The following is a 27,179-nucleotide window of genomic DNA, read 5'->3' on the forward strand; positions in this document are numbered from 1 at the left end:
AGAGGTCTAGGTTATGAAATCCACCCTGTTCCTGCATAGCCTGTTTTGGATCTACTGCTCTCTCTCTGTTCCTGCTTGAGTCAAACTAACCAGCAGGACAGGCAGTTCTTTGGATTCACTTCCTGAACTCCCAGTGAACTCCCCTTCCCACCTGGCTGCTAGTGGAGCTACAGCCAACGGGTTCATATCACCATTTGCTGAATTCTTCTGGGTTATTTTGTCATTGCAAGATCACACCATCGTCTCCTCTGCTTTCTTGTGTCCACCAGTCTCCAGGTGTCCCTCTGCTATCAGTCTGTCCTCTTCTATTTCCTGGAATGTGCCTTCTCTGCTTCACCCTTGCTAATGTTTCTCTGTTCAAATGTGTCCTTACCCTATTCTACCATCCTGACTCTGCTCAGGACCTAGTCACAAGATCTTATTTAATACAGCTGAGATAATGAGTCATATGATTTATATGCCACTTCTGATCATTTAATGCAAAGTGTCCTTGCTCAAAATGAGTTATTTGGGAGATATTTGTGGATTCTGGTTAGATATGGAGGATAGCATGCATCCGTTCTTCTTCATCCTTCAAAAATGCCAATAAAAATGACTGCATGGGAATAAGAACAGATCTGTTCAAACAGAAATATATATAAGCAAATGGAAAGGAAAAGAAAAGCATGGAGGACAAAAGATGGCACAGCAGTCTAGGAGGACCAGAGTGGGTGGAGGGGAACTCATCAGTATGCACTCAGCACCCAATAAATAGTAGGGCCTGCAGAAGGCAAAAGTGAGGATCAAGCTCTGCCCCTTCACAAACTGCACAGGCCCTGGTTGTGTCCGCAGGACAGGAAGAGACATGACAGGCAAGGACACAGGACAGCCTTGGTCCATGTGTCCTTGTTTGGGTAATAGCGTGAAATTAAAGAGTATTCTTTAAAGCTACTAAATCAAGGAGTGGAAAAGCAGACATATTCAACAGTATAGAGGTAGACATGTAAAACATTAAATAAAGTGAGATGAAAGCTAAAACAGAAAAAGAAAAGAATCACTAAACAGAAATATTAGATATTATTTATAGCAACAGCCTATCATGAGTAATATGTTACATGGTCCTAATTATAACTATAAATTTATATGAATTTATACTTACTAAGACCATCCCTAGATCAAAAATACAAACTCTTATAAGAAACAGAAGAATTGGACACCAAAAATCAAGCAAAGAAAACATATCAGATAATGAACTATTGTTAAAACTATTAAATGTGAAACACGTAAGGTCTGGTGCCATGGCTCAACAAACTAATCCTGCCTCCTCAAACACCAGCATCCCATACTGATGCCAGTTCATGTCCTTCACTTCCACTCCAGCTTGCTGCTTACGGACTGGAGGTGCAGCGAAGTGTGGCCCAGATGCTTGGTGCCCTGCACCACTGTGGGGGACCTGGAGAAGGCTCCTGGCTCCTGGCTTTGGATCAGTTCATCTCTGGCTATTGTGGCCACTTGAGGGGTACCCATTGGTGGAAGACCTTCTCTCTCTGCCTTTATCTCTCCTTCTCTCTGTAATTCCTGCTTTCCAATAAAAATAAATATTTTTCTTGAAAAAATAAGATAATAATATATGAAAACTATGAGTAAGCAAATTTGACATGTCAACAAATGGAAATGGATTTCTTTGAAAATTTTGTATTGTATTGCAAAACAATATCCAACAATATGCTGAATAAAAATATACTCCTCAAAATGATATTGAAAGGCTGAAATTCAAGAGTGTGGAATGATACAAGCAAAGGGAATCAGAAAGAAAGAGTTACACTCCTAATCTCAGAAAAGATCAAATTTAGACCAAAATGTACTCAATAGGACAAAAATGATACTTTGCAAATGCAAAATAATCCATAACAGTAATTGGAATATTTGCAACAAATATTGTGGCAATAATAGTCATAAATCTTAAATTATGAGTTTTAAGGTAAATAACCAAAAACATCATAGAGGTTAGAAAGTCAAATGTATAAAACAGTATGGAAAGTCATAGATGACCCAAATAATACGATGAATAAGGTGAATCTGAGGATGTGGTAGCTTAGAGGCTAGAATCTCATGTAGGGAAAACCTCAACAAGATCCCAAAAAATGGACTTAATAAAGAAAAATTTCTGTGATCACACTGCAATACAAACAATTAGAAAACAGCAACAAAAGCAAATAAAAATGACAGTAACAAGATTTTCTACTTGGTGATTTTAAAAACCTCTGAAGAATGAGCAGTTTCATCAGAACTGTCAGATGTAGTTAAAAATATATTCCTGGGACAATTCATAGCATTGAAGCAGACAGCATTTATATCAGTAAAAAAATGAAATTAGTTAAGTACTTCTGATAAAACTAGAAAGATAATAATAAATAAAAAGAAGGAGGAAAGTATAAAAGAAAAATAGAAAATAGAAAAAATAGTAGAGCTAATCGAAAAGTTATTATACAAATATGCATACAAATTACATACTTTTAAAAATGACTATTTTAACAGAAAGTTTTAAATTGCTAAATAAATTTAAGGACATCTCAAGTAAATGTAATAAAAGACTCCCAAATGTTAAAATATCAATACTGCCCCAATAATCAGTGAACTCCCTGTGAAAGTCCCATGAACATTGGCTGAATAGATTTTACTTGACAGAACAAAGCAAAATTGAGTTGCTATCCACTTGGAAACCATGTAGGTTCTAATCAGCATAGCCTCATATTTTGTCAGCACAAATAATTATCTCATGAATTCTCTTCCTCTTACATCCATCTCTCTACATATGATATGGATGAATAGAGGAATGAAATGCCAGAAGCAGAATTGCCAGATTAAAAGAATGTGTGACTTAAATTTTTGCCACATTATACTGCAAAAACCACACCAATTTTAATTTCCATTAACTATTAAATCTATTCCTGAAGAAATATTTGTATTAAATGAATTATTGATAAAATTTCCATATATATACATATACATAAATATATACACATCATACACACACACACACATATATATATATATGATATTGAAATCTTACTATCCGGTCCTGGTCTTTGCTGTGCCTTGTGGAAACTATTGGCCTAGATTTTATTTTTGAAATGGAAGCTGGTACCAGCTATAAGGTGTTCACTGTATCTCTTGGGCTCAGGGGAAGAAAGTAAACATGCTTGGAGATAAACTGGAGTTCCAAGTATCACTTTGTGTGGAAGATTAAGTTACACCCAGTGAGGACTTCAAAGCCCACCTGTCACCATGTTCTTGATACCAAGTGTCTCCCATTCCTTACCTTTCTTCCATTATCCCTCTCAAGAAGATCAGCTTTGTGCTGTCTTCTGTGACAATGGTCGCTCCCTGTTTGCCTGTCTGTCTGCTTGTAGGGAGATCAAGATACATACATCATTTTTCATCATCTTGTTGCGCTCAGAAAGAAAAGAGAGATTCAGTGAAGCCCAAATGTGGAAGGACATTCTAGACTAGACACTAGAATGAGATGAGAGATGTGGGAGAGGCAGAAACAGAGTTCCCCTCCCTTCCCTACCCTGAAACACTGAAGAGAAACACTGAAGGGACTCCTGGGCAGCCCCAGGTCACCCGTATCTAACCATTCTCAGGTTCTGCAGAAGATGGCTAATGGCAGCAATGTGGTTGCAAGGAAAATCACAGGGGAAAGATAAATGCTTTCTCACGTGAATCTAATAGGAATGAATGTCGGCGCAGCGAGAGTGGGGGAATTTTTATGTTTTGTCTTTTCAAATGTACAGAAGTGCTGTGATACTATATGTGCTTTATCTGATACTTTGCAAAAATCAGTCCTTCTTGATCAGGTACTTTTTTTCAAAAACCAATTTTGTTTTTGAGATCTGCGTAAGTGAATACATATAGATCTGATTCGCTCATTTTCTTCACTTTTATGTGATATTCCTTGAAGCTGTTAGATACTTTTACCTAAAAGCCATGCTTTTCCTTTGTACATTTAGGTGTTCCATTCTCCAAAAATTTATGTTTTGTGTGTGCATGGCACTAGGTAGTGTTTCCTCTATGTATTATCCCAACCTCATGTTTTCTTTTTATTAAAAAAATTTTTTTACTTGTGTTGTTGTTGTTGTTTACAGAGAAAGAGGGAGAGAGAGAGAGAGATCTTCCATTTGCTAGTGCACTTCTCAAATGGCTGCAACAGCCAGGGCTGGTCCAGGTTAAATTCAGGAGTCTGAAACTCCATCTGGGTCTCCTACATGAGTGGCAGGGACCTAAACATGTGGGCTATCCTCCACTGCTTTCCCCAAGTGCATTAGCAGAAGTGGAACAGCTTGGACCGAGGTGGGATGGTGGCAGCTTAGCTTGCTGTGTCACAACACCAATGAGATTAACCTCATGTTTATAGGTCATCATCACCGTCACCACCATGCTCTCGATGCCTGGTGGAATCTATTTCTCCCAATCATGTTTGTCCTCTCTGAGTCAACCACACACTAATATAAATGCTGAAAAACCTGGGTTTATTGGTTCTTGTTCTCCTCTTGTTGGTTTTTTTAAAAAGAGTGTTGGGCCTTCCTGTCTCTACTTTTCCTTAACAATTTGAACATCATGTTTTTTAAAGCTTCATTTATTTGAGAAGCAGATGAGATGGACAGAGATCTTCCTCTGACTGGCTTACTCCCCAAATGGACACATTGGCCCAGGGGCTAGATCAGGTTGAAGCTGTGAACCAGGAGCTTCATCAGGTTGTCCCACATGGATGCAGGATCTCAAGTAATTAGACTATCTTCCAGTGCTTTCCTAGGCACATTAGCAAGAAGCAGGATCAGAAGTGGAGCAGCTGAGACTCAAACCAGCATGTATGAGCTGCCAGCTTGCACACGATTGTTTAATGCACTCTGCCACAGCACTGGCCCAAAATGTCACATTTTTTAAGCCTTTTCTTAAAACAATACTGAAGCTTTTATTGGAAATGCACTTAATTTATTTATTTCCAAGGGAAAAATTACATATGCAGTATTAAATCTCATACATTAGCAGGCACATCTTTTAATTCATAAATTCTTTTATAGTCTTTAATAATATTTTATAAAGTCTTATCAATATGTACATTGCACTTGAGGTTAACCAGTAGTTACTTTTATTTCTACAATATGTTAATATGCTTAATTTCTATATATTGCTTTTTTTTCCCACCAAGTAACAGTTGAGCTTCTTAGCAAGTTATACTCCTCCAGAGGGTTTCTTGGTTTTTCTGTTTAGGCAATTCTATCATCTGAATGACATATGATTTTTATGTCACTTATCTTTGTTATTGAATTGATCAGGATCCTTAGCATTATGCACAATAAACGCTGTAATAGTGCCTTTCTGTTTCTCCTGTGTTGTCTTTTTTTTTTTCAAAGATTTATTTATTTTCACTGAAAAAGCAGATTTTACAGAGAGGAAAGACAGACAAAAAGATCTTCTGTCTGCTGGTTCACTAGCCGCAATAGCCAGAAATGAGCTTAACCAAAGCCAGGGGCCAGGAGCTTCTTCCAGGTCTTCCATGTGGGTGGGGGCAGGGTCCTAAATCTTCGAGTCATCCTCTACTGCTTTCCCAGGCACATCAGCAGGGAGCTGGATGGCAAGTAGAGCAGTGAGGACATGAACCAGTGCTCATATGGGATTCTGGGCATGCAAGGCAAGGATTTAGCCACTATGGTATCACACCAGACCCTCTCTTGGTTTTAAACCAATGCTTCATTGTCAACACGGTGTCTATGGTGTCATCACAATTGCTCTCTATCAAGTTATGGACATTTCTGCTGCTATTTTAAGATTTGCATTAAGGATGGATATTGACCTTTTACCAATTGTGTATTTATTAAAGTTATACTGTAGTTTTTTCATATATTAATACAATAGGTTACACTGATAGATTTGCTAAAACTCTTGCTGAATTCAGTTTTCCTGTAGGTTTTCATTTGATGCAACTAAATGGCTGCCAACAGCCAGATTCAGGCCAAACCCAGGCTGAGAACAGGAGTATCATTCTCCTCTCCCACAGACATGGTAGGGGCCCAATATCTTGAGTTCATACTCAACAGTCATGTTCTGCTGTTTTCCAAGCACATTAGCAGGGAACTGTATCAAAAACTGAGCAGCCAGGATACGAACCAGCGCTCCAATATGGGATGCTGATATCCTAATCCATGGCTTAACCCACTCCTTCACACCACAGACCCCAGACTGCTTTTCTGAACTAATGCATTCTATTGTCATCTGCTAGCTGCCTAGATTTGCATTTGCCCTGGTTACTTTAGAATTGCATAATACCACAATTCACAAAAAAAATGAATCATCATCTCAAAATTGACATGCAAAAGTGTAATAGTAACAAGAAATTACATGTAAATTATACAACATGAAATAAGCTCTTAAACAGAAGTAATGAATGAACTCCAATACAGAGATAAACTGCGAGCCTGTCTGTCGTGAGACAAGTAGACAACAGCTGTGAATAATCTGAAAAAGAAGGTAAAAATGTGTACAAGAAAGCGGGCACCAGGGAGTAATGCTCATTGAATTTTGTCACACCAGTGATTCTATTGTCCTGGCATCCAGATTATTATCCATTAACACATTAACAATGTGCACCAAAAATATGAGAGAGATGTGCTTAGTTCCTGTCCTATTTCTCACGAAGCTCATTTTCAAAGAGACATCTAATCTGATCAAACTACAAAACTTTAAAAGATTACCAAAAGGTGGCAAGAAATCACAGTCAATAGATCAACAGAGGGATACCACTGAGCTTTAAACACAAATGAGATTCTGATACAGCCCACAACCTGGTAAAAGTTGAACAACTTTATACTAAGTGAAACAAGCCAGACCCTAAAGGACCCATCTTGTGTGACTGCATCAGTGTGGAGTATCTGATTCACACGGGCAGAAAGTGGAGCAGAAATGTCCAAGGAGTGAGTGGGGGATGGGATTTATTGTTCATTGCCATTTGAGATGACAAAAAAGTTCTGTGAATGTACTCAATGACGGTTAACTGTAAACTTATTATTAAGGTGTTAAATTTGTTGTGTGTATTTTACCAAAATTCTGTAACAATGACATGTTGGAGGCTGATATTATGGTGATACAGCATGATAAATTTCTGCTTACAATAAATACATCACAGTGCCAGTTCAAGTCCCAGCTGCTTCACTTCCAATGCAGCTCCCTGCTAATGTGCCTGGGAAGCAAATGGAAGATGGCCCAAGTGTCTGGGACCCTGTACCCATACAGGAGACCAGGATAGGGCATCTGGCTCCTGGCTTCAACCTGGCCCAGCCCTGGCTATGGTGGTCATCTGGGGAGTAACCAAATGCAAAACAAAAAGAGGTATGTGGAACTGATGCTAAACAAGCTCCGGCCACAGGACAGACAAGGAACGGATCATCATACAAAAGGAAGGCACTGCTTCTTGCAGCAGCACAGACCTTGCTCAGGGAAACCAGCAAGGCCCACACAGGCCCCCAGACCCTGATTTGTGCCATGGGAGGAGTGGGAATGGTGACTGAAATGGGTGCTCTGGGTGGCCTGCAAAACAGGTTTCTGCCTGTTTTCAAAGCAAGGAACAAACACTTTAAAGAACCATCCCTCTGGATACATGCAATGTGTCCCAACGATCTCTTGGGATTTGCAACAGTATGGTTCTTTCATTTTGGAACCTACAGAGCAGCATTTCTTTTTTTAAAAAAAATGATTTATTCATTTTTATTTGAAAGGCAGATTTATAGAGAGAAGAACAAAGAGAGGAAAAGAGATCTTCCGTCTGCTGGTTCACCTCCCCCTCAAATGGCCTCAATAGCCAGAGCTGAGCTGATCCAAAGGCAGGAGCATCTTCCAGGTCTTCCATGTGGGAGCAGGGTCTCAAAGCCTTGGGCCATCCTCCAATGCTTTCCCAGGTCATAAGTAAGGAGCTGGAGAAAGCAGAATAGCTAGGACATGAACTAGTGCCTGTATGAGTTGCCAGCACTAGCAGATCGAATATTAGCTCACGGAGCCACAGAGCAGCATTTCTGATGATTAACCATCAGGATCTATTCAGACTGAAGAGCAGTGTCAGGAACCCAAATACTTACCTTGGAAAACACGTTCCAACGCCACCCTTGGACATGGAGAGGTGGCTCCCAGTGCCAGCCAAGGATGTTCAACCATCCAGCTCTCAGCTGTCTTCTAAAAATAGTCTTTAGAAAAGCCTTGCTCCATAGTTTCTGGGTCTGTGTTGGGTCTGAAAAGCTGGAAATGTCTGCCCAAGTCCCCAACAGCTTGTAATTCTGATTTAGGAATTTCTAATTTAGAAAAGATAAAGAGTTGGAGTGAGGGAGAGAGCACAACACGGGAGCTGACAGGTCCGATGGGCAGGCAGCCAGAGCCCTCTCCCACGACTGACGTCACACCTGAGCTCTCCTCTTGTAGAAGGAAAGCGATTGCTGGAATTAGCTTTGTCATTTGATTTGTACCTTTGTTGAAGGTATGCATATTCGTGGCATAAAAGGTCAGACAGTTCTCGAAAGATTTTAAAGCAGCAGTTTTATGTGCCTCACCTGCCTGTCCTAATCCCATCTTTCCAGAAGCCAATACTTTCACTTTTTTTTACATCATCTGTTCATTTTTCCCTGTCTCCAGTAACTCTTACTATTATTAATTTCTCCATTCTGGATGGTTTGCTATTGGCTCCCAACGACACACAACAGGAAGAAATGAGTGTGTAAATGAATACACGTTGCCTCTGACTCTCACTTTCCTGTGATAGTTAAGCCACCGACTTCGGCAAGATGGTCAAACAGCATGCACTTTGCCTGGCTGTCTTATGGCTGTGCACACTAACACTCCTTTTGCACAAGTTCTGCTTTCCCTGGAACTGCTGACTTGACTTCCTTATGAACTCACGTTTCTGTGTATTTGTACCATACCTTGTTCCCAAATGTTTTTCCAGATGTTTAATTTCTGCTTTAGCTCATCGGAGGACAGCCAGTGGTGTGTGTGTTTGGGAAATCCTTCCTGCCTCACCCTGACCCAGGTAGTCTCTGAGAGCTGAATCTTTACTGAAGATCTGTAATTCCCATCCCGTTTGGGGATTCCTTTTGCCTCTCTCCTGGATTTCATGTCATTCTTTTTTATGGGTAATTTCCCTATTTGGGTGCAGAAGGGAAAGTGGGCAATAAACTTTCTGAGAGTTTCCGGGTCTGTCATTATGTATCTTACCCTTGGGGAAGGCAATTGGCAGTAGAATATATATATTTCTTGCAGAGTTTGGAAGGCATTCCTCATCTTCTCCCCTGCTGTTGCTGGTGGTGTTTGTATTCTCAGTCCCTCCTGCGTTATCTGTTATGTTTGCCCTCTCACAAGCAAGTTGAATCCTCCTCTGGGTGCTCAATGCTTTGAGATTTTGAGATGCTGCGCCTTGATGCATACTCTGATTTTTTGTTTTCTCAAAAAACGTATGACTGTATTTGACTCAATAGTTAAGCCTTCAGGTTTTGAGGTGCTTTATTGAACTAATTTTTCATAATTTCCCTCAGTCTGTTTCTTCCTCTGTATCTTTCTAGATCTCTTTTTAGTCGCATCCACTAGTCTAATTCTCTAATCTTGTACCCATGTCTGCTTTTTGTTCCACTTTTTACATGTCATCCATAACTCTTCACAGCCCCTATTAATGTTCTGCTTTTTTGCTGTTCTGGTTTTTTTGTTTTCAAAATATTTTGGGGGCCTGTTCTTTTTGTAACTTTGCATTAATTTCTCAGTTCTGAACTCTCAGAGAATATCAGTAATATTTTTTTCTAACTTTTCTTCTGCTCCCTGCCCTGTGTCTTGTTCTGTTTCCTTTCCCGCCTGGTTAGCTGCTTTGGGTTTTAGTATGAGATGCACCACTCACAGTCCTGGTACCCCTTGGGCTGGCTGTTGATCGTGACATCACTACACCTTTGGGGATGTACTGTCTTCATGAGGAGCAGAATGGACAATGGATACCTGCCTCTCCATATGTCAACCTCCCCTTTCTTGATATTTAACCAACTATTTTTTATCATTTCTTTATTCTTCTTTATTGTGTTTATGTATGGAGTGCATGTAATGAGCAGGTCAGGGTAACTGGGAAATCTATCCTCTCAGACACTCCTCTCCTCCCTGCCTAAATGTCAGAAGGCCGCTCTGTCCCTCTCGGTCAGCACTCAGAAAACCGCCATCTGCAGCGTAGAGCCAGTTTTTACTACACAGCTGGCATCAGCATGCAAGGCCCAGCTGGATCCTGAACAGATTGCCATCCTGCTGGCACCGAATGCCACAAGGCTTTCCTCACCACAAGCAGGTCTGGGCTCCATGATGCCACTTGCCTTACTCCTGGGCGCTGCCCACTTTGAGCTGGTCTTCAACTCCATCCGTTCCCACTCAGCAGCCTGCACTCCGGTTTCTAAAAGCCGTGTCTGTGCTCCATTAGCTCTGCCTCCTTTTTAAAGGAAATCCTCTGTCCATCATTTCAAAAGTGCTTCACAGAGGCTGGGGGCAAGTACATGAGCTCCATCTTCCACGTGTAGTCAAAAGTCTGTTTTTCTTGCCAGAGTACATGTTTATAAATTTATTACTAAATTTTTGTAATGTGTTGAAAGTGATCTGTGGTTCATGGGTGCACCTGAATTCCTGGGGCTCCCTAAGCCAGCAATATAGCACGTTAGCTGATGACTCATTAGAAATACAAATTCTTTTTTTAAAAAAAAAAAGATTTATTTATTTGTTTTTATTACAAAGTCAGATATACAGAGAGGAAGAGAGATAGAGAAGAAGATTTTCCATCTGCTGTGCCAATCCGGAGCCAGGAGCCAGGAACTTCCTCCAGGTCCCCCATGCAGGTGCAGGGTCCCAAAGCATTGGGCCATCCTCCACTGCTTTCCCAGGCCACAAGCAGGGAGCTGGATGGGAAGTGGAGCTGTCGGGATTAGAACCGGCGCCCATATGGGATCCCAGCACGCTCAAGGCAAGGACTTTAGCCACTAGACCACACTGCCGGGCCCAGAAGTACAAATTCTTTTAAAAAATATTTCAGATCTTTTGCCCAATCTTCACTGGAGACTTTGGAATTAGTGGTGGTTGTTGTTTCAGTTCTTTGTAGGTTTCTATCGATCCTTTGTCAGATAACTAATTTGCAAATATTTTTCTCCCATTCTCTTGGTTATCTCTTTGTTTTGTTACTTATTTCCTTTGTTGTACAAAAGCTTCTTTTAGAAAAAAAGACTTTTGGTGATGCTTGTTATGAAAAAAAAAATTTTTTTTAAGTCAGATTAGAGGCATTTGAAAGGAAAAGATACAATGAGGCCTTATCAGGCACCTCGTCTCCTTGTCAGGCTGGGAGAGGTGCCTCCCGCTCCCCTCTGGCTGGGGGTTCTCCACCAGGTCCCTGTTCCTCAGAGGTTGCCTGGGTTTCTGCCACACACAGCCCTTTCCTCCCCATCTCATCTTGCACCCCCTTGACCTTCCCTGCCTGCACCTTGTCTCCTTGCCTTGTTGTTTTTCTCCACCACCTTGAAGATATTCTTGGCCCGGTTTTCATCAGGAACAAGCCCAGTGACTTCGCTCCCTCCTGAAGCCAGAAGGACTCTCTGAGTTCTGCCCATCACTGACTCTCCTCCTCTGTCTTCCTGCCCAGGACTGTCTTTACTGTCATTTACACATTTGAAGCATTGCTCAAGATTGTGGCCAGGGGATTTTGTCTGAACGAGTTCACATACCTGCGAGACCCTTGGAACTGGCTCGACTTTAGTGTCATTACCCTGGCGTGAGTATTTCCTGGTGCTGAAGACATGAGTGCGGTTAGGGGCGGGGAAGTGGTCACATGATATTTGCAGGTGGTCCAGGCTTGTATGCTGGAGCCATTTCCTCATCTCAGCTGTGCTTCCTTCTGCACTCTCTTAGGGCCGGGGACTTTCTTGTCCCAGAGTGCTACTTTGGGGGCTACTTCTCAGGGTCAGCTCTACAGGGCCAGAAAATTAGATGTCAAATCCGAGTTGTCTGCATGGACCATACAGGACCTGAAGTTGTACCCACTGGCAAGGCCTTCTTGTGGGCATTCAGCAAGGAGATGGACTGGCCAAGCCTGCATGTGTGCAGAACCATCTGTCTACATATCACTCAAGGTCTCCTTGAGTACCACATCTTTTCTGGTGGTCCATTGACCAACCCAGAAGTGTCAGCCCAAGAATAGTGGTGTTTCTGGATTCCCAGCTTCATTCCTAGGCTCATGTGACCCCGGGTTGTCCTCAAGTAGGCTGCCTGCATTCCCAGGACCCTCTCCTTGCACAAATGCTGACTGCCTTCTGGTCCCACAGATATGTGGCCATAGCCAAGGATCTCCGTGGTATCTCTGGCCTGCGGACATTCAGAGTCCTCAGGGCACTGAAAACAGTCTCTGTGATCCCAGGTGAGCACATGGAATCATAGGGTGCGCGTTGGCTTTCACAAGATCCCTAAGGGGTTCTAGGAGAAGGATTGCTGTCACCAGTGAAGAGGCCAGGCATTAGCTGGACACCTCACATCCCGATTTACCTAGGCCAGCACTCTGCCCACACTCCATGTGGCCCCAGCAGTGAGAAATGACAAGTCCGTGTCCTCACCTTATCCTCTCTCTGCGGGGTTTGGTTTTCATCCATGCACCACACTTGCAAGTGAGAGGGAGCAGAGAAAGGAAGCAGTTTGGGGTGCTGGTATCTCCTCTATTTCTGTAGATCTAAGAGCTTGAGCCCCAACCTTATCTTTGAACCTGCAGATGATAAAAGAATCAGAGAGTTCCTAGTTCCAGAGAACTCATACATAAAGGTAATCCCTTAAGATCCATGGTCAGGGCCTCCTTTACCTGCTCTTGTCCACACTGGCTGAGCCACTGCTTCTCATCTCCCACCAGATAGGTGGTGGGGATGACGAGGCTAGAGTACAGATGCAGGACCCTGAGCTCTCCCCATGACATGCTGCAACACCTTCCTTGCCCCCTCCCCTGTAAAACAGAAATACTGGTCCTGGAATGGGTGTCTCTTCTCGCCTTCCACATGGGCTCTGCAGGCAACCATTCAAAAGCCTTTGCCAGACTTCTCTGCACAAACCTGCAAGGAAGGTTACAGCCCTCAACAGGGAAGATCCTGTTTCTTGGTTGGACTCCCTAGCCTAACCAGACTCCATCTCTGCAACTACCCACCTTGCTTCCTGTTCCAGAACCCACCTGTGGCTCCGCAGATGCTCCAGGCCTTCCACACCTGCTCACCTCTTCACTTGGGCCATGCTGCTGCTTGCCAGAGCCTGTCTTCCTCTCATCATGCAACTCACACTCATCCCACAGGGCTCTCCCACAGACTCGCCTCCCCAAGGAGACTCCCGGATCTTTCCAGACTTCCCCAGCCCCACCACATTTTCACCCTGAGTGTCAAGTGGGGACTGCTGCTTTGATGGTCCCCTGGGGCTTTTCTTCCAGTGTCAGACACACCCACTGCATGTTGGCACATGTGGCTCCCAGTGAAGTATTTGCCCAGCAACATGACAAGCCCAGGAGAGACCCGAGATGGCTTGCTTGGACAAAGCTCTCCCTGCTGCCTGTGATTCTCTCTCCAACCAGGCAGGGTCCCCTTTGTGGCCAGCTGTGCCCAGCTGTAAGGAACTCTTGTTCAGACTCCCTGTGTTTCTATCCCAGGAAATTCTCCCAGTATGGCCAGAGAAAGAGAGAGAGAGAGAGAGAGAGAGAGAGAGAGAGAGAGAGAGAGAAACAGAAACACACACACACACACAAGTGGGGCTCCTGACTGCCTGCCCGCCTCTCAAGGCAGGTGCAAGCTTCAGGGGGAGATGCTGGGCTGGACACTTCCCTGGGCTTTGTGCGGATGGGAGAGTTGAAGCTGTGTATGGCCCTCATCCATGTGGGAGTGTCACCAATGTCCACCCACAGGACTAAAGGTCATCGTGGGAGCCCTGATCCACTCGGTGAGGAAGCTAGCTGATGTGACCATCCTCACCATCTTCTGCCTGAGTGTCTTTGCTCTGGTGGGCCTGCAGCTTTTCAAGGGCAACCTCAAGAACAAATGCATCAAGAATGTCTCTGCTCTCTATGAAGATGCCAACTACTCGCTTGATGCAGCAGGTGAGTTGGGTATCTGCCGCAGGGAACAAGAATGCAGTCAGGACCCAGGGACCCTACAGACCCTGGGATGGGGAAGAGGGGAGTGGAGTTGAGGGCTCTGCACACCTGCACAGGCCAACACAAGTGTTTTGAGTCCTCTCGCCTGCTGATTGGCTTCTTTCAAATTATGTCTTACATGTGTCCCCCAGTATCCCTACAGCAAGGAAGTGAACTGTAAACAGTGAATGCACTGTTCAGGCCTGTTCCATCTGTCTGCTCAGCTCCTCCTCCAAGGTGTGACTGAGTTCCCAGACACCAGCCACCCCAATGTCTTCTTGGAGGGCTCCAGGCCATCGGGAGGGGGAGTGGGGTAGCAGGGGGCGTTCAGCACTTTCTTTCTTTGGCAGAGAACCAAATCAAGAAGTCAGGCACGAATGAGCCTTTACTGTGCGGAAATGGATCTGATGCAGGGTGAGTACTGAGATGACCGCACCCAGACATAGCAGGTGTTTTTACCCAGGGTTGGAGCGGGGGCGGGGAGGGAGGTGGAGAGCAGAAACTGGCTCTCAAGGCTCCAGGAAAATGTGGCAATGAATAAACCATGACCCATGTCCTCACACAATACCAAGATTTCATGACTTCATATGCAGCTCATGACTTTGTTCCTTCCTGGGATGGAATTAGCTGGGCATGGACTGCTCATCCACAGCCAGACAATGGACTGATGAGCTGAGAGAATTGGCTCTCATGGCAAAGGCAGGGTTCCAAGGGGAAAGAATAGAAGTATGCATGAGCTTTTGAGGGGTAGGTTTAGCACTGGCACAGTGGCATACTTTCTGCTTCTGTTGACCAAAGCAAGTCATAGGCCAGTCCAAAAGATGGGAAAACAGGCTTCATTTCACCAAGGAAGGAGCTGCAAAATCAGATGGCCAAGAGTTATGCATGTGGGGAGAAGCAGTATTGCAGGCATTTTTGCAAAAGGTCTACTCCAGGGAGAAGCTACCATATAGTCATGTCAACATTTCTACCTTGAATCATCACAGTTCACTCTATTGTATGAGTTTCATTAGTGCTGTGTAGCAGAGGAAGAAGCACATGCATCAGACTGTGCAATTTCAGATTCTTACAGAGGTCAGAGACGTAGCCAACGAGTGGGAGGCCAGATGGGAACCATAGCAACCAAGAGTCCATGCCCTCCTCTAAAGGGGCAGCCACTGCTCTGCTAGGCTCTGGGTTGCCGTGGAAATCTGGGTCCACTACTTCCAGCTCTCCTGACATTTGAAAGAAAAACAGGAAACCTAAATTTTTATGTGAACTCTCTCAACTCTAAATTTCACTACATATTTGATGAAGTTGTCCATTTTGGAGGCCAAACAAAATATTTCCATGGGGCCAAATTCAGCCTATATGTTTCCAGTTTGAGACCTCTCACACATGCATTTAAAACACCATGCAGTGTGGAATAAGCATTGTACTAGAGGTTCCAGGGGCTGGCAAAAGGACATGGTAGATGACAAGATGAGGGAAGACTTTCTAGAGGCGGTAGCTAAGGTGAACATTCCAGAACTCCTTAGCTTTGCCTACCGTGCTGTCCACTGGGAGTGAGATGGGCAGAAAGTGTTCAGGCAGCACACCAGAAAGGCCCATCTTTCCCACCCACCTCCACCTGACTTCTCTACGGAAAAAGGTTTACAGTTTCTTTGTACATAAAGGATTGTTGAGATGATTCTATTATAATCTTTGTATAGCACCTACGGTAAGGAGAGGCACGCAGGAAATACTCAGTGAATGGGACCTGTCATTCCCCATTGTTAGATATAATGATCAGTGAACAGGGCTAATGTGAGGGCTCCTTTGATAGGCAGCTCTGCAGATAATCCAACAAGCTCAGTATTTTTGCTACCAAGTTAATCTTCCCTGGTGCAAACTTGTAAAGCATCTGACATGTGATGGGGTTATGTCTGAGCCACCTGCTGACCTTCCCCAGCTATTCCCTGATCATAAAACTCCCCAGTGCCTATAAAACTGTATCACATAATACAATGTTAACAACAATAAAAAAACTCTGAAGTACAAATATTGGCATCTTCAATTCATGGATGAGGGAGACTGAGTTAGACCATATGTCTTAGCTCTTCAGCTAAAAAAGACAAACTCTCATCTCTGACTTCAAATCCTGATGTCAACCTACAACTCCAACCTGCCCGGCCCCCAGCAAGCAAGGAGCCACACCATTCTGACCTTCTCTGTTTTTGCTGCAGCCACTGCCCTGTTGGTTCTATCTGCCTTAAAACTTCTCAGAACCCAGATTTTGACTACACCAGCTTCGATTCCTTTGCCTGGGCTTTCCTCTCTCTGTTCCGCCTCATGACACAGGACTCCTGGGAACGCCTCTACCAGCAGGTATTGATCTGCATTTCCCAATGTGGGCTTGGTTGGATTATGGGGGGGGTCAGCTACATGGAGGGACTCGCGTTAAACCCAGGGTGCTAAGGTACAGGTCTCTTCTTTTCCTTGAATCTGCAGACCCTGAGAGCTTCTGGGAAATTTTATATGATCTTTTTCGTGCTTGTAATCTTCCTGGGCTCTTTCTACCTGGTCAACTTGATCTTGGCTGTGGTCACCATGGCATATGAGGAGCAAAACCAGGCAACCATGGCTGAAATTGAAGCAAAGGAGAAGAAGTTCCAGGAGGCCCTCGAGGTTCTCCGAAAAGAACAGGAGGTTGGTGAAGCACAGGAGACTGGATTCAATTATAGGCAGCATTGTTGGATAAAAGTCTGGACCAGCACTTAGATTAAGGTTATTACTCTAGGACACTATAGGGGAGACTCATCTCACACAAGGAGACTTCTAAGATCAGGTTTTCTCAAAGAAGAACCCACATAAAGGTACTTGTACAAGTGTCTTGAAGGAGTGCTCTCGAGAGAAGGGACATGAAGGAAGCAGGGGTGGAGGTTTCTTTTGGTTTTTGTTTACCATAACAAGGTACCCAAAACAGGCTACTTATGAAGAAAAGAGGCCTGTTTAAATCACAGTTCTGGGAATCTAAGAGCATAATTTCTGCATTGCTTCAGCTCTGTAGAGGTTTCTTAGCTAACTCACATCATGGTGAAGGGCAGTTGTGGGACCACAAGCAGGAGTTAGTAATCCCATTTTGAAACAGGTAGTCGGGAGGTTGGATGGAAACTGACTCAGGTTTTTATAGCAATCCTCCCTTTAGAACTACCAAGAGGTCCACAAGAATTATCTTAGTCCCATTTGAGTACATTCCTCCAGTAATCAAAATATGCTCCATCATTTAAAGGTTCCATGAAGTCACTTGTTGCCACACTAAGGAATTGGGGCCCAATACATAAAACCTTGAGGGATGAACCACAACCAAACTATAGCAGGGTGAAACTAAGCACAGTGATCTCAGCTGGAAGCTAGCTTTAGCTTGGCCCCATGGCAAGCTCTGCAGTAGGAAATGCATCACAGAGGTGGCCCTTCCTGGAGGCAAGAAGGATGACCACTGACATGCCTGTACTCATCTTAGGGGCAGGCAGCCTCTTGCAACATGCTGAAAGTCTGAGTCAATCCATTGCTGTCACTGGGATCTTGTTTGTGAGAAACCACCCGCTGATTCTGAGCTCTGGATGAGGAGGCAAGCCAGAGATGGCCATTTTGCCATGTCCTAATCCCACTACCACCCAGGTCCCTCACCTTTGACCTGCTCTACTTCAGACCCATCATGTTTGGAGGACACATTTATGCTAGTGCTCACTAAAAACAGACCAGCAGCTGCAGCTGCTGTTTTCTCTCTGCAGGTTCTGACAGCACTGGGGGTTGACACCGCCTCCCTCCACTCCCACAGTGGGTCACCTTTAGCCTCCAAAAATGCCAATGAGAGAAGGCACAGAACGAAGCCAAGAGTATCAGAGGGCTCCACAGATGACAACAAGCTACCCCAATCTGATCATTACAATCAGCGCAGGATGGTAAGCAGCTCCTGTTTGGCTTGAAAGATTGCCTGCCTCTCCGGATGCCCTGCCCAATGGGAGAAGCTGGAGGCATGAGACTAGGGGGATGTTTTAGAAGTATACACACCCCCTACCAAATGATGGCATAAACAAAAAAGAAGGGGGGACATGGCGGTTAAAGAAAATGGATAAACTGAAAGAATTTTCAGGGAGCAATGGGGTGAAGAATAAGATTGGGATCTTGGGAAGTGGGAAAAGGGAGAGAGAGATCCAAGACCACTCCCTAGTTGCAGGACTGGGCAGCACTGAATGACAGTTCTAGGGATGAAAGGGATGCCCTGTCTGTGGTGCTGAAATCAAACCCTCGCTGCTTTCTGGCCCCACAGCTCTAGGTGTCATGTTTTGTGGACACTCGTCTTTGCGACACACTCCAGCCTGAATATAGCTACAGGATCTCACCCAAGGCCCTGCAGCAACTCTCACCCCCTTGTAACTTGCTACCTGCCATTCCAGTGTTCACATTCAAAATCCCGCTCCAAATTTCTTCCCTCTGCCTGTGTGGCTTAATACACCCTTCTCATGGACCTGAATTATAACCCCCTCTTTGTGGGAGTGTATTTTCAATACAAATAATACACAAAGGTGGGAGGGGTCAATGTGGCTTTTCAAGGTTCTAGTCCTTTCTTTCCCACATCCACGTCTCTTTTCCTATGTTCACCTGAAGGATTTTTTGCGGGGGGGGGGGCAGCTTGGTTGCAAGGGAAGAAGAGCCTCACACCTTTAACCCTAGATTTATGTGTATTTCATACAGAGAAATACTCACGTAACTCTGGACTTGATTGCACACCCACACCAAAGCACTGAGCTATACCTGTGCCCTGTTCTCTCTTGCTCTGCCTCTTTTGAGAAACAGCTGACATGCACAACCTGCAGTTGTGATGTTCTACAGGGTGTTTGACCTGGCCTCCAACAAACACAGACTAGGATGAATCAGTTTCCAGAGCAATGTCAATGACTCTGAATTGGGCTTTGATGTCTGCCATGGAGTTGACCCCACAGAGATTAACAACTGCAACCATGTGGCCAGTGTGCTTACCCATCAGGAAGAAAAAAAGAGAGGCTGTGTCTCATTTTCACTCAACAATACTAGTGATTAATGCACAGATATGACTAAAATATGGTTTCTTTCTGGAAGCCTGCCTGGGTTGAGAAAGCTCTACAAAAGCAGTCATGTGTCAGATGCTGTATTAAAAGCATATGCATAGAGTTACGGGGAATACATTGATATTTCAAAAAGTGTGTGGAAGTTAAGCTAAGACATATTTGTCCCATGGCAAAAAAAAACCTTTGAAGGCCACACATAGTTTTTCCATAATGTATGTTTCCATCAGCTTTTTTGAAGACTCCCCTATTAGCCACACTCTTATGAGGGTGGGAAAGGAACAATGGATACGAGTGATAATTGAAGACATAGGAAGAGTTTGAGAGGAGTATTTTGAGGACAAAAACAAAGGATGTATATATACAAAGACAGACATTTGAGTATTTCTTGCTTATTGATTTATTTAATAAAAAGAGAGAGGACGAGATCTCCCATCTACTGGGTCACACCCCAAATACCTGCAGCAGCTGGGACTAAGCCAAAGCCAGGAGCCAAGAAACACAATCCTGGTCTCTCATGTGGATGACAGGTACCCAGACACTTTAGTCATCACCTCTTGCCTCCCAGGGTGTGAATTAACAAGCAGCTGGAATCAGGAACAGAGCTGGCAATCTGTTACGGGGTGCAGTCATCTCACACAGCATTTTGATTGCTGTACCAAATGCCTATCCATGGACATTTCTTTAAGGCTAACAGACTTGGGGGAAGATATCCACTTCCTCCTCTGACCATGCTCCTTTGATAAACAGACCTTAGGCAGTTTATATATAATGCCATTACTCTTGGCAATGGCACGGTGGTTGGGTGTAAGACATGGGAGACAGGGCATTTTCAAAAATCCACATGAGACAAGTTGGCCTTCTTGGATAATGCATTTTCAGTCCATCTTAGTTTTTAAGCTCAGAGATAATTGTCTCCAATTTTTCAAAAAGAAATTATAAAGTTATTGGTCATGGGTTGTCCAATACCAGGTCCAGTTGTCTTAGTACCTTCATGGGTTTGTTTGGTGTTGAAGTGCAGGTAATTTCATGTTTTGACCTTTTACATGGATTTGTCAATTCTGATCTTTTGCTTCCAAACTAAGAAAACGTTAGGGATTTGTATGAGTGATGTAGTCCTTAGACATGTATTCTAGGCAAAGAATGCTTTATTCTACAGTGGGCATGTAGCAGTGTTTACTGAAGAGGACTGGGCTCCAAATTGTGTAGCATGGACATTTCAGTCCTGTGGAATAAGGAAAGAAACAAGAAAAACCCTAACTGTCATGATAGCTTAGTAATTTAGTAACTAAAAGACATTCAGGAAGGAGAGGGCATCAAGAAGTATAATCAAAATTTAATTATTAAATAAGTATTGAGGTCAGAATTAGTAGTTTATTTCAGTCATGCTCCCACATTGGTCATGGGAACTGGCCAATCCCACATTCTCTCAGGGGATCCTGAGTCTGTGAATTAGCTCTTTTCCTCTGATGGTGGTAAGCCACACAGTTCCCTCAGCGGAAGATTTTGATGGGAATTGCTTATTGATTTGGAGGAATGGCATTATTCTTCCAGGAAACTAGACTACAACTCTTCTTTCAATCTCTCATTGTTTATGGTTCAAAGCCTGACTCAAGGGATCCTAGAAGTTCATTACACAATAAAACTCTTGTCTCCGGCTTTGCAACACAAATGCTTACATTCATGCAGCGTGGATCTAATGAATTGTACAACCTAATTTTCAGAAAATAAAGTGCACTCATTCATATTTCAATACTGTGTGCATATTAGATTCTCCTTGGTCATAACATCACCAGAGAAGTTGGTGAAGGGAATGTAACCCTATGGCCAATTGATCCATCCAGTTGATGAGTTGTCCTCTGACGTGCCCCTGGCCATGAAAATCTATATGCTGATATTAAACACTCTGTCATCTCGTCTCTTTTCTGGCCGTCCCCACGTCTGTTCAAAATATTCTTGTTCCCTGTCCACTGCCATGTCTACCTAGAGCAAGCTTTGAATTTTGCCTTTATTTAGCAAGGGAAGGTCACAAAGAGCCTGGGGGAATGTGAGAAAGTAGAGGAAATTATCAGGTAATATGTTTGTTGGAGGACTAGCTTCCAGTCTGCTTCTTTTCTACTTCTTTTGGGGGCAATGCCCAGTCTTTCCTAGGCCTCAACTCTGGAATACGACGGGCTAGCCATGGCAGTGTGTATCACTACCGAGCCCCTGGCCGAGATGCCTCATTCCATGATGGGATCCCAGATGATGGAGTCTTTCATGGAGACCAGGAAAGCCATCGGAGCTCTCTGCTGCTGAGCAGAGATGCTGGCCAGCAAGGCCCCCTCCCTAGGAGCCCACTCACTCAACGCCCTAATCCTGGCACAGGGCATGGAGAAGATGGACACCTCATGTTGCCCACTGGTGAACCCATCCCCGGAGCTCCAGAAGTCTCGGTGAGTTTGTGAATGCCTTCCAGATACAGACCTTTGGCCAAAAAACCCTGAGTATCACCACTGAAAGTATTCTAACTTGTACTGTGCCTCCAGTGCCAGTAATGATGTTTTTCATCTACCCTCTGGCTAACAAAGGAGACAGAGCAAATTTTAGACTTACAAAGAGGTTGTTATATGATTACACTTACTTAGACACGTTCTTTAAATATTTATTTATTTGTTTATTTATTTATTTATTTGAAATACAAAGTTACAGAGGGACAGAGTGAGATCTTTGAGCTACTGGTACACTCCCCAAATGACTGCAATAGCGACAGCTTAGTCAGTCCCAAGCCAGGAACCAGGAACTTCGTCCAGGTCTTCCATGTGGGCGCAGTGGCTAAAAAACTTGGACCATCTTCCACTGCTTTCCCAGGCACATTAGCAGGGAGCTGGATTGGAAGTGGAGCAGCCAGGACTAGAACCAGGCTAGATGCTAACCTTTACCTACTTCACTACAGCACTGGCACATTCAGATAAGTTTTACAGAGTTGCCTCAATTCTGATCGAATGTCACGTGATTCAGGGTTCCAGCCAGAAACAGACTGATCACTCAATGGGCAAGTAGAGAGAATTTCAATAAAGAATTGACATATATGTAGGCTGGGCTTGAACAACTAGTGAGGCTCCTAGATGCCACTGAAGACCTGGTTGGCCACAGTATCCTAATCCTGTCTTTGTCTCTGCAGGCGTTTGATGCAGCCCAGAAGAAGGCTTTCTTGTCAGCGGAATACTTAGATGAGCCCTTCCGAACCCAAAGGGCAATGAGTGTTGTCAGCATCATGACCTCTGTGATCGAAGGTAAGAGCTTCCCATGGGAACATGCATCCACTGGACTGTGGTGAGCAGCAGAAGAAAGGCCCCCAACTTGTGTCAGTGGACACTCTCTGTGTCCAGGGATCCAAAATATCCCAGATATCCCTCCCCTCTCTGCTTTTTCTTCTGCATCTTTTTTTCAAAATCACAGGAATCCAATGAATGGCATGCTCTGGTCCATCTCTTGCTCCACTGTACATCTGCTCCGGAGCAGGTGCTCTCTCTATCGACAGAACTAGGTCTTACAGAGTGATCTGTCAGGCACCAGAGAAATCCAGGCACCTCGCCGGGAGATTAATAGTCAAATTCCCTAACGTGACCAAATTATCCTGCTTTTCATGGCTGTAACTTTCATGACTGTGAATTGACTTCTACCAAAAACCCCATTAAAAGGTAACTGGAGTCAACTGAACCAGTCATTTCCACTAAATTTTTGTGAATTCTGATACTAGAATGGGAATCCACTCAGTCTCTCCAGGGCTGTGTTGAAGTTCCAGGTGCTCATACCAACCCAAGGATGGCAGAAAAGAGTGGCACAGAGCCCAGACCACCTGCCCACCCAAGTGCCCATGGGGCATGGGTTCATCCCTCACCTGAGTGAGGCTTTTCTGTTGTAGCTTTTCTTCTGCCTCAGGCTGTGGAGAAGGTAGCCTTGATCGCATCCAGTCATAAGCCTCCCCCCTGTTCGGAACTAGAAGAAAGATAAGGGAAGTCTAAATGTTGAGGAAGTTGGGCTCTTTCCTCCCAAACCTGAAATAAGCCCTCGCTTAGGTAGAGGGTGTGTCATGCAACAGAAAGCCCTAACATGATGGAGGAAGTTGAAAGAAGAGCATATGTGGGCCTCTTTGTAGGCCAGTCAAGAAACAGATAACCTTAGAAAGGGACCAAAAAGCCAAGCATGGCACAGGAGCCAATCAGCAGTATTCCTGGGTGGAGACAGCCCCAAGCAGCCTCTAGACAGCACTGCGTGGTGCAGAAGAGAAGGAGAGTTGCTGTGCAATGACTTCTCCATCACCATGAAGGTTACGGATGAAAGTGAGTGAGAACTGAAGATGGAAAAAGCCATCCATGACTCTCCCGTCAGAGACCACATGGAAACCACAACTCAAGTCAAGTGCACTTGGCAGTGACTAAGGAGCATCTCAAGCCTCCTACAAACATGACTTCCTCAATCTCAGGCACGGCCTTTGAACTAACTGGAATAAAAATATCCAGGGTGGGATTGTAGTGCAGCCAAGAGGAAAAGAAAATTGCTAAGTTGCATTTCTCACCACCTGTACTCCTCCTTTTCTAAAAGTGCATCATCAGAGAAAGAGAGAGACAGGTGGATAGAGATATTCTGTAAACTGATTCACTCCATCCAAATACCAGGCAAGACGAGGAATCCTTAACTTCCTCCAGATCTCCCACATGGATGGTGAGAACCCACATAATTGTACTATCACTGCTGCCTCTCAGAGTGTGCATCAATAGGAAGTTGAATAGGAAGCAAAGAAACTAATATGGGATGGCAGTGTCCCAGGCAGCGACCTAACTGCTGCACCAAATGCTCTTACCACTCTTAAGCAACAAGGGGTGTAGACTATTATTATTTTTTTCACAACTAATTATTTAATAGGCACTTTTGATTGTAGTGGTATCTGCAATCCTAACATTTTTATGGCTAGATAGAACTTCACAATTTCACAATGTTGCCATGTCTGTTTCGTTGCTTAAGGTGTTTTTTTTTTTTTCTGTTTTCCCTCTAACCACAAGTAATGAGTGTGCCTTTTCATGTGTTCTCTAGAACTGTCACAGTTCTTTTCTTCTTGTCATTTGTTCACTTAGCAGGGAGCACTCACTTAGCAGGGAGCACTTGCCGTTATGGATCTGGTGTTCTTACGAGCTCCAGGGCTCCTTAATGAACATGATGGAAGCAGCTGTTGGGGAAGCCCACATCCTGAGATGCAAAGGCACCCAGAGCATAAACACAAGTAGAATTAGAGTAGTGATAAGAACTGGGAGAAGAAAGAAAGTGATGGGCAGGAAGCCAAGAGCAGGGAGAAGAAGGGGCAGTTTTAGATGCGATGTGTGAGAAAGACCCTTATGGATAAGGAGAGCAAAAATGAAGTTAGACAGTCATGTGAGAGCCTAGGTAAGGTCACTCCATAGATCTGGACAGCAAGCCTGAGACTGCAATGAATCAAATGTGTGTGCCCAACACTGCAGTAGAAGCAAGAGCAAAGAAGGCCTTCAGGTGGAGGAGAGGCAGCAAAGGAAATGGTCAGTAAGAACACACCATGGAGCCTGAACGCTGGTGGACATCCTGGATTTGCCACTGAGCTTACCTGACAGTCTCAGAGTTCCAGACTTCTAGGTGCCTCTATTTTCCCACCAGCAAAAGAAAAGGTGAAGATATCTTTATCTTGCCATGGTCTTTTGAGGATTCGGTAATTAGTTAAGACCAAAAAAAAAAAATCCTTAGAACCAGGACTGGCACATAATAAATATTCACCAGATGTGGCCTGTCCTTGTTCATTGCACTACAAACTCCACAACATGATTCAGTCCTCCATGTGTGGCACAGAGTGGACCATCTCACCAAATAGTGGTGGAATTCATGGCAAATGAGAGGGTCTCAAAGAAGTGGTATGTGGGAGGAGGGCTGCTAATTTGCAATGATCAGAACTAGTTAAATACAGAAGACAATAAGTAACAGCCAGATACATTGGGATAAGGAAGAGTTATTTCAATGAAGATACTAAGAGAGTAGACAAAGAAATGCAAGAAAATTGGCATTTTAAAGGAAATCTCGATCAAGAAAGTTTTAGATCTGGTCCAAGCTTTCTGAGCGAAGTGCATGATTCAGTCCGGTTGCATGTTGAACCCTTTATACCCACAGGATACACGAAGCATATGTCACACCATCATAGCTGTGATAAGGTTTAAAAAGTCTACAAGAATTGGACAATTTGCTGAATTCAAGGCCTCCATGCCTGGTACTCCTGCTGAGATCTGACAATTGTCCAACCCAGAAGCACCAATGCGGATCGAAGCAGTGAAGATGACTGCCCTCACCCTTAGTGAGAGCGAATTTGGAGCAAGTAATGAATTTGGGGCTAAGTGTCTTGAAAGAGAAGTGCAGAATGTTGAGAAAATTTGCTAAGCTTAGTTTGGGGTCATAGACACATTCTAGGTTGCAAAGACTCAAAGGAATAATCAAAAACCCTGCAGCAGAAAAAGCACAAAGAGAGGGACTCGAACTATGATCAAAGAGATGCCCAAGAACTGCCTAGATGGCAATGAAGATACTGGACTTCATCCTAAGCAGAGGGAGGTGCTGCTAAAGGACTGCAGGTGGCCAGGTTCCGGGGTAAGGTAGGGGGCGTGAAGGTGAATGGAAGAATTTGAGAGCTATCTCCAGGACACGGGAACTAGGACTGGTTAAATTGCAAGCAAGTGAAGAGAATTCCTTGCAGTGACTCATAGGGGATCGCTTCCGGGACAGCACGGGACTTTGTTGGAGAGCGATGAAAGAGAAAGACCCAAGAATCAAGCATGGGACATTCTGGGTTTCAGATTCACTGCAAACACCCAGGGATGTCCAACAGAAGCTGACTTTACAATGAGTGAATCTAGAACTTGGACAAAGAATAGTCTGGAGGTGCACCAAATTTCTACATGAAAAAAGTGAAACAGCAAGAGAAGGGGGGGTGGCGGGGGCATGGATGGAAAGGCTTCACAGGCAAGCCATAATAAAAGAAAAAGAAAAGCAACAATAAATTTGGCCGCATTTGAGTTTTTCAATGCACAGTGGGGGAAAGGAGCTGTTAGTAACATTCAGGAGTATCCAGTGCTTTTGACACATTCATTTTCTTTGGAAAAATGCACATGTTGAAAGAATTCCAGGCTTCCAGCAGCATTCCTTCCCATTTTTCGTGAGTCCTTTAAGCCACATCCTATTCATAAATAAGCATACACATCACATGTATAGAAAGATTTTTCTGCCTCACCACAAACCAATCAACCTCATCCTTTTCCATGTCATTTACTGGTGACTTTCCATTGTACGTTGACTGTAAGCAGCGGGTGCTGTGTTTCTTTTACTTTTGTGGACTGGTACATGACTGGGAATGGAACTGGTAGGTAAAGCTACAGCTGTAAGATTGCCCTCCACAGAGGTGGCCCTTATTACACATCAAAGCGGAGATTTAATGGAGGCAAGCTAGAGAGAGAGTGCTCAAGGAAGATCAGTAATTGCATACATTTCTTCTCTGTCTTTTGGGTAATTTCAGTTGTAGAAATGGCATGTAAGAGGACATTTGAAAGAGGACATTTATGGAAAACAGGTTGAAGAAACCATTTGTTTCAATGCAAAATAATTTAAATCCATGCATCTCTAGGGTCTGTAAAAAGTTTGTGGGAAATAAATTCATATGATGGAAAAATTATGTACAGGTTTCAAAATGTTTTTGCACAAGGACAAACTTACCTTTTAACTCTGTTTTTCCATGAGCTTAAATAGACATGGAGGGAGGAATCAACACAGAAATGGTTTCATAGGCTCTGGGGTTCAGTGAGATTCCCTAGAGAGGAAAAAAGGGGTTAAGAGAGAACACTTGAGTTCTCCAATGCTTAGAGGTAGGAAAGGAGGATCAGCATTTG

At 43.9% G+C, this 27,179-nt stretch overlaps 1 protein-coding gene across 4 annotated transcripts in view; it reads left to right on the plus strand.

Moving 5' to 3' along the window:
• The window catches only part of SCN10A (sodium voltage-gated channel alpha subunit 10), a 78,375-nt gene that overhangs the window by 15,141 nt on the left and 36,055 nt on the right, over positions 1-27,179 (plus strand). For 3 of the 4 annotated variants that reach the window (XM_040965476.1, XM_040965470.1, XM_040965484.1), the window contains exons 4-12: positions 11,672-11,800; positions 12,351-12,442; positions 13,952-14,152; positions 14,530-14,593; positions 16,384-16,525; positions 16,649-16,846; positions 17,932-18,102; positions 21,387-21,680; positions 22,409-22,520. In XM_040965476.1, the coding sequence (XP_040821410.1) occupies positions 11,672-11,800; positions 12,351-12,442; positions 13,952-14,152; positions 14,530-14,593; positions 16,384-16,525; positions 16,649-16,846; positions 17,932-18,102; positions 21,387-21,680; positions 22,409-22,520 (1,403 nt within the window). The remainder of the gene's footprint in view (positions 1-11,671; positions 11,801-12,350; positions 12,443-13,951; positions 14,153-14,529; positions 14,594-16,383; positions 16,526-16,648; positions 16,847-17,931; positions 18,103-21,386; positions 21,681-22,408; positions 22,521-27,179) is intronic. The other variant, XM_040965492.1, reaches the window with a different exon arrangement.

Source organism: Ochotona curzoniae, unplaced genomic scaffold (assembly GCF_017591425.1).
Source record: "Ochotona curzoniae isolate NIBS_2020 unplaced genomic scaffold, NIBS_Ocur_1.0 contig_1302, whole genome shotgun sequence".
Classification (NCBI taxonomy): Eukaryota; Metazoa; Chordata; class Mammalia; order Lagomorpha; family Ochotonidae; genus Ochotona; species Ochotona curzoniae.